The following is an 11,850-nucleotide window of genomic DNA, read 5'->3' on the forward strand; positions in this document are numbered from 1 at the left end:
GTACAGTCCAGAGTGTTGTCCTACCTCCTGGTCCCGGCTGACCTCCACGGCGTCGTCGTCCTCCTGGTGTTTGGCTCTGGTGAAGCGGGAGGAGAGCGAGGAGGAGGTGGGTCTGTACAGGATGGACGCTCGGACAAACTCCTCCCTCTCCCTGCTGCGCTCCCACTCCGTCATCCCCGAGTCCAGACTCTGCTCCAGAGCATCTGAGACACAAATCAGACACACGTGTGATTCCAGGTTTGGGCTGCCAGCAGGGCATGATGGGACATGTAGGACAGCTCCTCCTACCTTTGTCTCCCTGTCTGAGGCGGTTCAGGTAGAGCTCGTAGCGCGCCTGTTTGCTGGGGTTCTTCTCAAATGGTCTGAAGGTCTGCGGGGACGCCTGGACGCCTCTCCACGATGCCAGAGCCTCCTGCTGAAGGCCAGAGGAGGCTGCACCACTCAGAGCTGCCGACCCCGCCAACACCCCCGCTGACTGCAAGGCATCATGGGAGCCCGTGGTGCTGGTGGTGGTTGTGGTGGTGGTTGTGGTGGAGGGCGGGTTGGAGGAGTTGCGGAGGTTGAGAAGTCGCTCTTTGTCTTCAGGCCTCAGGAGCTCCATGACTGAACGAGGACCTGATTGGAGTTAAACAACTTTTTTCCATGAACTGTTAAGTTGCTGATTATTTTCCAGGTTAATTCTACAAAATGTTAGAACAGTGAAAGTTTTGCTTTTTGATTTTCAAACTGCTGCTGATTAATTTCAAACTAAATGATTGATCAGCTGCTGTCTGCAGCTCCACTGATTACATCATGTCCACACATGGACCTGCAGCTTTAGGCAATTTAATAAGAATCTACTCTCACATATGATCATTATTCAGTTTTATCTACAAGAAGCTGATTAACAGACGAGTTAATGAGTAATAATAAGTCCAGTTTTTCCACTGTGAGGATTTTTTTTATCATATAGAATTTTATTCCTTTCTGCTTTGGACAGTTGGACAGATAAAACCAGACTTTTGAAGACATCACTCTAAGAATTTATGGTTTCCCGTCATTTTTCAAGCAAACCTGGAAAATACTTCCTGGACTCAGTTTCTCTTCTCTGAGAATTTGCTGCCTTTCTTTGTTTTATTTCATCATAAACATCTTTTTGTTGTTGCTCGGACAAAACCGAAGACGACACCCTGGACTCTGACAAACTACGATCTCCTGACATGTTATCGACAACTGATTAATCAGTTAATCAAGCAGAACAGTTAAATCAGCAGGATGTCGCTCAGATCACGTTTGTAATGAACTCTGCAGCCTTTAGGGGGCGTCAGCAGCACTTTGCACTGTTCATAATCACTGAATCTTTTCATACCTTGCAGCGCGTCCTCTCCCAGCAGCACCCTCCTCTGGCTGGAGTCCAGCTGGTGACGTCCTCCTTGCTGAGGCTCGTCTTTGACCATGTGGCCCCTGGAGGTCCTCAGAGCCTCAGCCAGAGCAGGACTGACCCCAGAAAGACCCGAAACATGGACTGAGGGTTGGAAGCGATGGACTGGTCTGTAGTCACGGGGCAGAGTGGGGGGAGGGAAGACCTACAGAGAGACATGTTGGTATTAGAGAAGGGTTTTTTTTCCACAGTCAGAGACACCGCGTCACAAATGCAGAAGCTGCTCACAGTTTTTTCCTCAGCTGGTTTTTGAGCCAGAGTGAATCCCTCCAGGATTTTGCCGAGATACAACAAGTCTTTGCTTTTGTCTAAGAAGAAGAAAAAACAGAAGGAGAAAAAACAGAAAGAAAAAAAAACATTTTCCCAATATTTCTTCATACAGGTTACATACAGGTACAGGTTACATACAGAGTTACCCGTGCATCATGGTCAGCTCCAGCATTTAAGAGCTCTGAATCATTCATCAGAAACAGTTTAAACTGACTGTCAGTCTGTCCATACGTCCACACAGATTCGTCCCTCCAGCAGAGTCCAGAGACCTGGACAATCAGAGCCAAGGAGCCTGAAGCTGGTCTGGAGACTCGTGGTGGACCAACACCTGACTAAGACTCTGTCTGATGGTGTGTCCTTTAATTTTTCATCTGTATTTAAGAAACCAAAGTATAACTATGAAATCTAAAAACTTTCCAGGACTCTCCAGGTCATTCCCAGGCAGTGTTACCTCTCTTCTTGGTGTACTGCTGCGGAGCCGTCCAGCCGTAGAGTCCGTCTCCAGGCTCTTCTCCTCCCAGCACTGTGTCGTATCTGGACATGGAGTCTCTGTGGTACACATCTTCATCATCATCATCCTCCAGGGCTCCCACTCCAAAAGCCTGTGGGTTAAAGGTCACCAGCAGCATGAAGAGTCTGAGAACAGCTGACTTCTTTCTATTAACAGCTGTAGAGATCCCACCTGTCCGGCCACTCCTCCTCTCCGTGAGCTTCTCTGTGTGTCTCCAAACAGCCCGCTCCTTGTCTCAGACTGAGGTTTAAACAGGTCGATGTGTTCAGGTGCTCCTCGGCCCAGCAGCGCCAGGCCCGGGTCCAGACCGCGGTACCCCAGACCCTGAACTCCTGGCCTGGGGCTGAAGTCCACTGGAGTCACATCCTTCGGGGCAAATGTTGCGTTCTCTGGAGCAAAGTCCTCATCGTCCTCGCCCTGTCGAGCAGAGAGAGGAAGTAACAGGAAATATCAATGTTCCGATGAAGAACGTGTGTGGTCGTTCTTCTCCCTTTGGCTGAGGCTCATGGAAACGTTACCAGGAGGCATTAAAATATATTTAGCAAATAACTTCTGACTAAATTCTGTAAAAAAAAATGGTGTCTCAGGTATCACATCTCTGATGTCCATCCTGCAGAACTTCATTCAGAATCCTGCTGTTTTTAAGTCTCCTTCAGTGTCACAGTGATCCAGTGAGAGGAGTCTGTTCATCCATGGTTCACTGCAAACAGCAGCTGATCACAGCTGATTCAGCTGCTGTTACTGGGACACTCTGACTGAATGAAACAACTACAGTCAGTTTCCAGGAGCAGCGTAAAAAAGTTCCTGATCTGGACAAACCAACAGAGTGACATCAGCTGTCTCACCCACCTCCGAGTCCTCTGAACCAGCAGGGGGCAGCGCACAGCCGTAAACTCTGGCTCCATCATCTGTCAGGAGAACAGGAAGATAAGGAGTTTTCATGCTCATGATGCAGATAAAACCAGAGGGCCGCAGCAGAATGTGAGATTTCGTACGAACCGGTCTGCTGTCGACGGGCTTTCCTCTTCACACGAGGCCCAACGCCCTGACCTTCCTTCCATCCCATCCTCCTCAGCAGCTCCACCCCGATGGACGACCTGGGAGACATAACCAATGCACCTCAGAAGAACTATTTGTGCCACATCATGTTGCCTCCTCCTGTGATCTGCGTCTACGCAGTGGTCACTGTTCACTGAGGTGGAGAGGCCCCTGGCTCAGGGTGAACTGTGTGGGCATCAGCAGTTACCTGGCAGGTGAGATCAGCTCCTCCAGGAGAGTGTCTCCGGGGATCAGTGCAGTCTGAGCGTTGATGGCTCTTGCCTTCTCTCTGGCCTCATCTCTGCGGCTGGATGAGAACTCCTGACTGGTGGTGATCTCCCTGGGAGCAATGCCATGTTCACTGAAGTCCTGACGCACAACAACAAAAACAATAATCAATAATTATCTATTGATTTGCTGCCTTTTTTACCCTCTACATCTCACACTCACGCTTCCTGAGAGTCATCTTAGTTGCCTCAGTTTTTTTTATGTAAATCAGTTGGATTGTTTGGCTTCATATCAGTTGCATACATATTCCATTTTCATCAAATGAACAAATAAAATAAGAGACGTTAAACTTTAAAAATTAGTAGATTATTTTAAAATGTGTTTAAAAATCTCTACAAGCCTCAAAGACTTTTCCATCGCCCACCAATGAATACCGTCCTCAGAGGACATGAAGAAGAATGTAACCTGTGTGTTCATTCCAGGACTGAAACAGACGAGCAGGCGGTCGTCGTCATTTTAGTCAGGAAGTGAAGTCACACCTTGAATATGAGCTAAGAACTGAAAAATGTCTGAGTTTGTCTTCAGTCTATCTTTCAGGAGAACATTATTTCCATGGGAAGTCACAAACGCCTCATCTCATCATTCCTCTCTCTCAGGGCGGCCGTACCTCCTCATCCATGAAGTCATCTGGCCTCGCATGACGTTTCTCAGCTTTCTGTTGCCGTGATGACACAAAGGTCGACGGGGTCCAGCCTAAAAACACAACACAAAATACTCACACGTTGTGTCTGAAACAAATGTGCTGTGCTGTGATGGAGGCAGAGGCCAGGATGTTTATTTTACAGCTGACATCAGAAACCACTGTAAGGATAAAATAATCACATGGTTTGTAAACAAAAAATGAATCTATTAAAAATCACGAGTGAACGTTAACTGGTCTCTAATGTGAGGATTTTTTATCTCCAGGTTTCTGGACAGCTGGTCAGACTGAGTATCTGGAAATGAAAGATGAACATCTGTGTCTCTGGCAGTTTATTTACTCAGCGAGTGATTCAGTGAAAGAATAATTAGGCGATAAGTCAGTGATGAAAACACTCTCAGCTCTGAAATCGACTTGTCCTGTGAAAATGAGTCTGTTTTATTTTTTAAATTGAGATCGTTTTCAGCCCGTTGCTCACAGACAGGTGAGCGGGGAGCAGGTGTTGTGATGCAGCAGCACTGACCTTCTTTAGAACCGACAGTGTTGAAGTAACCGGCTGAAAATCCTCCAGTGAACGCTCCGTGGAACCTTCTGTATCGTCCCTTCTCATCTTTCACCGTCTGTTCGTGCAGCGGGACGGGCTTCTTCAGCGGCTCGTCTGCAACAAACACACAAAGCACATGGAAATGTGCAACAAGAAATATATACACACAATGCATCACGTGTCCAGTGATGATGAAAGTATTCAGTTCATTTGCTTCAGTAAAAGTAGAAACATCACAATTTAATTTAAAAGCTCGTGTATTTTACTCCTGTAAAACTCCTCCTAAAAACTAAAACCTTCCTCATATCAGAGCTGGAATGATTATTCAGTAAGGCAATAACCAGAAAATTAATCATCTCTGAATTTTAATAATTGATTACCCATTTTTCAGTGTTATGCATTTTAGAAGGATTTGCTGCTTCTTCTTATCCTGAATTGTCCTGAAGTTTCACACATAACACACAAACAGTGTGAAGAATCTTCACCCAGGAAACGATAACATTAGTTCATTTCACTGTTTTCTGATGTTCCAAAGCACAAAAAACAAATCAATTAATCAAGAAAATAATCAGAAGATTAACTGATAATGAAAAATAATGAACAGTTGTGGTCCTACTTGTGATGGAGTCAAATAATTAAATCTACAGAGGCACTGAACATGCAGGTTAGAACATGTAAAAGCTCATAATCATCTAAAATGGAGGAAATGCTCAGTTTCCATCTGTCACAGAGAAAGACAGTATTAAGACAGTACAGTAAAGTTCTTTCAAAACTATGCTTGAGAATAACGACTTTGAGCTGACTCGCCACCACAGTTCACTTTAACCAAACTCAGTACAAACATCTGGCTCGTTTTGTTTCCTCGCTGACTGGAAAGTGCAATGGTCAGGTTGTGTGGGCGGATTATTTCAGAACGGGAAAGCACCTGCCTTAACCTGAACTGCCTCACCTGAGACAACAAACTACATCCACTCCAACAAGATTAAATTCTCTGACTGGTTCACACTTAGATTTGTCTCCGTCTTCGTCCACAACCGACAGTCAAGCCTTTCATGTACCAAATATATGTAATATATCACATCTGTAAGTAAAAACGTTGCCGGACAGAAGCGAGTTTACAATACAAATGAAATGAGTTAATTGAATGGTTTAAGAACAACATATAACCGAATAAACAACTCTGGTTTACAAACAAGGGGGCTATGCTAGCAGCTCAGAGCCTGCTATTAGCTACCTAAGCTAGCCTGTTGGTTAGCTTAGCATCCTGCAGCGGCCGCTGGAAACGTCGTAGCTCATTTCTTTCCCTATAAAACAGCCAGGATGCATAACAGCGGAGGCGGGCGGATTATCGGTGTATTAGAGTTTACTCTACCTTCTTCCAGAGGCTCCAGGGGAGTCCCGTAAGTCACAAAATCCTCGTCGCCGTCACTGTCGGACGCCATGTTTTCTACTACAACTACGGTAGCCGCAGAAGAACAAACACTGGGGCGGGTGGCGAAGCAGTAATTATGAATTTCAGTGCTGGGGAAACGGCGACACTCTCCCGCCTCAATGCAGCTTTAGCTAAACATTGTTTATATGAAACAAAACAAACATCCGACTACTTTTAGAATTATTGTAAAAAGGCGGGATAAACCAGCAGATGCAGCGCCAGAGCCCGAGCAGCAAACTAAGAGCTGTTTGGTTTTATTGTAAATTCTGTGCCTTCAGCTTCCACCTGGTTAAAGCTGTAAATGTTAAAGTTAACCAACCGTTCAGGGTAAAAGAAGAAACACAGAAGAAAAACAAAGACAATAAAACATATGTCACACAGCTCTGAAGCTAAGACTCATGGGAGCTGTAGTTGATGAATGCCAACAAAATAAAAGCCCCACCTTGGTTGTATTTGGTGGAGTGCTGGGCTGCCATGCTTCTGAGAGGCTGCAGCAAAATACAAGAACAGCAAACTCAAACGTCTTCCATAGTGTCCCAGTTGTCTTTTTTTTCCACAGTTGATTTGATGAATTGCTCACGTTTAAACTGCAGTCAGCACTGTGCATCACTTTAACTGTTCTCACACAAAATGCATCCACTGACCACTTTCAAAATGTCATGAATGTGGAAGAACGGGAGGCGTGGATGAGAGCAGGAGCGCTGCTGTGAGCCTGCTACACTCAGTACATACACGTGTGTGGACTGACTTTAGTTTACGAAGAAAAAGTCTACTGAAGAACTGCAGCATTTTCTGATTCACCTCTGTAAGATAAACTGATAGATAGATAGATAGATAGATAGATAGATAGATTTAATGTTATTGAACTGTATAATCTCATCTGCTGCCTCAGAGGAGCTGAAGTGTTGACCATCACACGTCTGTCCAAAGCTCACAACAGTTTGTCATCTGTTTTCTTTGAGCCTGAAATCACCCACACCCCCTCAGTGATCTATAAAAACTCCCGCTGCTCGACACAAGCTAAACACCTGGCTCAGCAGAAAGCTGAGGCCCCACAAAGATCCAAATCTGAGACCCCCTCGACTGCACAGCAAACACACAGCCTCCCTGCTCTTTGTAACACCACGAGCTGCTAAACTTCAGGGGGTTTAAACTGACTGAACCTGGAAGGAGCTGAACCGGGCTCAGGGCGGGGAGCAGAGGGTTAGTGGGGGGATGTGCAGTGTTAGAGCTGGAAGATGGACTCGGGACAGAAGTGGAACATATCCAGGGTTGTGTCAGGGCAAAACTGAACTGTCAGAGAAACAGCTCTCTGGGGCAGGGCCAGGAGAAAACCAGGACAGAACCAGATCACAGCCAAACAAGAGCCTGTTAAAACCAGGTGTTGATATCAGTGTGTGGGCTGATTGGAGGAAATCATCATGACATCAGCAGAGTGGGATCTGATTGGTGCTGAGCAGCCCACGGAGTGGAGAGCCGCACAAAGTGCTCAACAAACACAATGAAAGAAAATCATACATAAAGAAGAAGGACCAATCAAACTGCTGACAGTGTAAATATCAGGTCATGTGATCACAGATCACAGGTAACATATGAAACATGAACACCTGAACAGAGTAACACGATCCATCAGAACATCCGGGCCTCAGCCTATTCATGTGGAACAAGGAAATTCAAAGTTAGGGAAGGAAAGGAAGAGGTTAGAGAGGAGGAGAAATGAAAGGAAAGAACGAGGTGACGAGGAGAAGAAAGAGCTGATCAGTTTTCATCTCTCATGATGATTTGGAACCAGATCCACCCGAGAAACACTGCAGCTCAGTGTGAGGACAGAGTCTGTTTCTCTGATCATCTCAGTGTCAGAAGCTTCAGACACGAACCGAGTGAAGTAAAACATCAGATCAATAAAGAGAAGAAAAGACATGATGGGAAGGAAAAACGTGAAGATCAGCGTCACCTCTTCTGCCCACGGCCACTAGATGTCACTGTCTGCACACAGGTGGAAGGGCCTTTAACTAACAGCTGGACAGGTACCACCCACCCACCCACGCCCACACACCCACACACACACAAACACACACACACACCCACACACATGTTCAACAGAGAACAAGAAATCTGAGCAGACCCCAGGTCAGCTTCACCGTGATGTTGAATAAATATAAATCCAGTCCATTTTAATACATTTTGAAATATTATTATAATTTATTATTTATTGTAACACAAGTTTTTTTTTTTTTTTTTACGTCCTCCTTCCTCTCAGATCAGTCGATCGTCCTGATGACGCCGCTCTGACACTAACCTGAGGACAGATGTTCTGCTTCGTCACAGTCTTTGGGTTTTCTGGCTCTACCTTTCACTTTAAATGACTCCAGAGGTTTTCAATGGGATTCAGATCAGGAGCCAGTTTCAGGTCACAGTTCTCACTTTTATTGGCAGAATGTTTGGAATCACTGTCACGTTGGAAAGTTCTTCTCCTGTCAGGCTTCGTCTTTTCATTCAGAGTTTGGGTACGTGTCTCCTACACCTCCAGACCTCTGCTGCTGCAGCGGTTTCAGCTCCTGTTATAAACTGTTTAATGTCCCACACGTCAAATTAAATATATTACAATGACTGAAGCTGGTCCCGTTAATAATCATGTGAGTGATGCTGCAGAGGAATGTGCTCAGCTCTGCTGTAAACATCTCCAAATCACCTGCCTTATTTTAACTTTATGACACAGTGAGTTTTAACGTTCGCTCCGGTTTTTAACAGAGAGAATTTACTGAGCCTGAGACGAGTGTGATCCAGCAGCTGATCTGAGACCAGGGAAATCCACAAAACTGCTTCCACTAGGCTGCACCAACAATTCTAAACCAGCAGTGTGATGCAACCAGTAACATGATGCTTGAAATCATTTACAGTTTTTCACAGTCACTCAGTTCTCAAACAACTGTGATCTAATTAATACTTCATAAATTCAATATGTTTAATTTCACGTATCAAAGACTCACCACATGTTTTCATCATGTGTCTGTTACTACAAAACAAAGGGTCACTGGAGACTTCAGCTCTGAAACAATGCATGCTGGGAAGTCCTTGAATAAGCTGATCATGTTTCTTTAAATCTTTTTATAAGCTCAGTGAAGTGAACTCGAATTCTGAAAATACAAACTGGACGTTTTCAGTTGAATTTAAATCAAAATAAAAGCTGAAATGAAGTTAATGAAACTGATTGCACTGAATTCCTGTGTGATATTTTACAGTGTGGGGTGGACGAAATAACAGAAACACGTCTCTGACGAGTCTGCACACAAACTGTAGGTCAAGACTGAATTAGTCAGGTGTTCCTAATAATCTGACTAATAATCAGTGTATGGTCTGTGTACATACACGTATAAAACAGCTGCATAAACAGAAATACATCAGTGCTAATGAACCTTGTCTCCTGTATTTGACCAAAAGTTTGCGTCCACATCAGACCTTCTGTCCTCTCTTCACTCCACCTGAGGACGAATCTTCCTGCAGCTCGATCCGTCCTCTGCAGATCTGTCCAGACATTCAGCATCCACTGTGTCTCAGAGGGACGTCTGACCATAAACCAGCCTGATCCACAGAGATGAATACATGAGATGCTGGCTGGGCTTCAAGCTCCATTACTCTCTAACATAAATCTGTTACACTAGTTTATATTATACTGGAAACCAGAGCTGTGTCCTGAGCCCAGTTTGGACGTGTTTAGAACCAGTGGACTGAGTCGTCCGACCACTTCGTCCTGTTCAGCCGGGGAAATCCTCGTCTCCCACTGCAGGACACTGATCATTGACACTTCGAATGCACATAAATGTTTATGACATGATCACACACACACACACACACACACACCTCTCCCTCTGTGTGTGGCTGGTCTTTTCTATCTGTCTGATGTGACAGTGGAACGTTTCAGTGGTTCAGCTGGAGCGTGAGTACACAGAGGTTTGGTGGTGGTTGAGTTTGAGTTCATGGATTTTGAAAGTTGAGGTGACTGAATGCTGTTTTGTCAGAGCAGTGAAAAGCGATCCACAGTTTGGTCCACAGAGATGCTGCTGCGCCGTGTTTACTTTCACTTAACCTGAAACGACCTGGAGCGAAGAGGAGCTGACTTCCTCTGCCGAGGTAAAGAATGTGAGTTCTTCTTCTTCTTTTGCTGTCGGTGTCCTCGGGTCATGTTGGAGCAGCGTTACACCTCCTCAGCTCTAAATGTCATCATGGTGCGATGATGCCGCGCTGCCTGAAATATTAAAGAGACCAACATTCAGGCTGCTGCACAGAAACTCATGACTAAAGCATTAAGAGCTGCTTCTGATCTGCCTCTGCAGGTCTGCTGCATGAGGCAACACACTGCAACCCTCACCAAGAGAGAGAGAGAGAGAGAGAGTGTGTGTGTGTGTGTGTGTGTGTGTGTGTGTGTGTGTGTGTGTGTGTGTGTGTGTGTGCGTGTGTGTGTGGACCTCAACAAGAACATGAAGAAGAGAAGGAGAAGAGAGCATGGAGAAAAGGATAAATGGCTGCAGAAAAGAGGGTGAACTGAATGAAGCAAAGAGCAAAGATGGAGAAAAGGAAACGAGGAAGTAGAGAAAGGAGGGAGGAGGTAGGGAAAGAAAGGTAAAAAAGAGAAGGAACAGGATGTCCATAAGAGGGACTGAAGTAGGAAAGGAAGGAGGTGGAGAAGAAATTATGGGGGAGGGAATGAAAGGAGGTGGTAAGTAAGGGACCAGGGAGAAGGGAGTGAAGAGAGGAACTAGGAAAGAGAGGGAGGATGTATGTGTGGAAAGAATGGAGGAAAGAAAGAAATGATGATGTAGAGATGGAAACACTAAGGTGGGAAAGGACAAGAGGAGGCAGAGAGGAGACGGAGGAGGTGGAGGAGGGAAGAGAAGGTAAGGGAGGAACAGTAAAAGGAAGGACATTAAAACAGAAAGAAGGAAATAGAAAAGGAAAGAAGGAGGTAGGAAAAGAAAGTAGGAAGGTAGAGAAGGAAAGGAGGAGGTAGGAAAAGAAAGAAGGAATTAGAGAAGGAAGGTAGAGAAGGAAAGGAGGAGGTAGTGAAGGAGAGGAAGATGAGGAATGCAAAAAAGAAACAAGGCATGAGGCAAATGAGACGTGTGTATGTGTGTGAATAAATATACTGTGTGTGTGTGTGCGTGTGTACGTGCGTGTGTGTGTGTGTGTCAGACTGCTGGCTGCCGCTCGGTGTGGAGGCTCTGGCTCCTTCTCATTCCTCCTCTGCTCTCTGACCTGAAGCTTATCACATCAAATTCCCTGCAAATCAGATTAAGACAGACGGACTTTGTCCTGCTGACTGAGAGACAGACAGGCTGAGAGAGAGAGACAGGGTGAGAGAGAGACAGGCTGAGAGAGAGGGACAGGGTGAGAGACAGGTAAACTCAGGCTCACACACAGATGGACTGCAGACTGTAAGCGGAGGTCCTGAGCTGGTGTCTGTTTTCCTGTGTGAACTCACCTGTCGCTCACCTGCAGGGACCAAACGATGCTGCCTGAATCCTGGACCAGTCCTTTCTCACTGCGTCCCCCACAACTGCTCTCCCTCCCCCCAGGCCTCCTCCCAGAACAGGAGATAGTGTGGTACGGCTGTTCATCATCAAAACTCCTTCAGAAGTGTGTGTGTGTGTGCGTGTGTGTGTGTGTGTGTGTGTGTGTGTGTGTGCGTGTGTGTGTGTGTGTGTGCGTG

The 11,850-nt window shown here is 45.6% G+C and overlaps 1 protein-coding gene across 2 annotated transcripts in view; it reads right to left on the reverse strand.

The window, feature by feature from the left end:
- Positions 1 to 6,162, reverse strand: part of gpatch1 (G patch domain containing 1) — an 11,841-nt gene extending 5,679 nt beyond the window's left edge. Inside the window, exons 1-12 of one of the 2 annotated variants that reach the window (XM_041038054.1) lie at positions 6,084 to 6,162; positions 4,691 to 4,825; positions 4,135 to 4,220; positions 3,448 to 3,608; positions 3,201 to 3,298; positions 3,051 to 3,109; positions 2,373 to 2,618; positions 2,142 to 2,292; positions 1,649 to 1,728; positions 1,349 to 1,565; positions 289 to 615; positions 25 to 203 (exon numbers count right to left, since the gene is read on the reverse strand). In XM_041038054.1, the coding sequence (XP_040893988.1) occupies positions 25 to 203; positions 289 to 615; positions 1,349 to 1,565; positions 1,649 to 1,728; positions 2,142 to 2,292; positions 2,373 to 2,618; positions 3,051 to 3,109; positions 3,201 to 3,298; positions 3,448 to 3,608; positions 4,135 to 4,220; positions 4,691 to 4,825; positions 6,084 to 6,153 (1,809 nt within the window). In that variant the 5' untranslated portion in view covers positions 6,154 to 6,162. Of the gene's footprint in view, positions 1 to 23; positions 204 to 288; positions 616 to 1,348; positions 1,566 to 1,648; positions 1,729 to 2,141; positions 2,293 to 2,372; positions 2,619 to 3,050; positions 3,110 to 3,200; positions 3,299 to 3,447; positions 3,609 to 4,134; positions 4,221 to 4,690; positions 4,826 to 6,083 lie in introns of both variants that reach the window. The other variant, XM_041038046.1, reaches the window with a different exon arrangement.
- Positions 6,163 to 11,850: the final 5,688 nt, after the last annotated feature.

The sequence above is a fragment of the Toxotes jaculatrix genome, chromosome 1, assembly GCF_017976425.1.
Source record: "Toxotes jaculatrix isolate fToxJac2 chromosome 1, fToxJac2.pri, whole genome shotgun sequence".
In the NCBI taxonomy this organism is placed as follows: Eukaryota; Metazoa; Chordata; class Actinopteri; family Toxotidae; genus Toxotes; species Toxotes jaculatrix.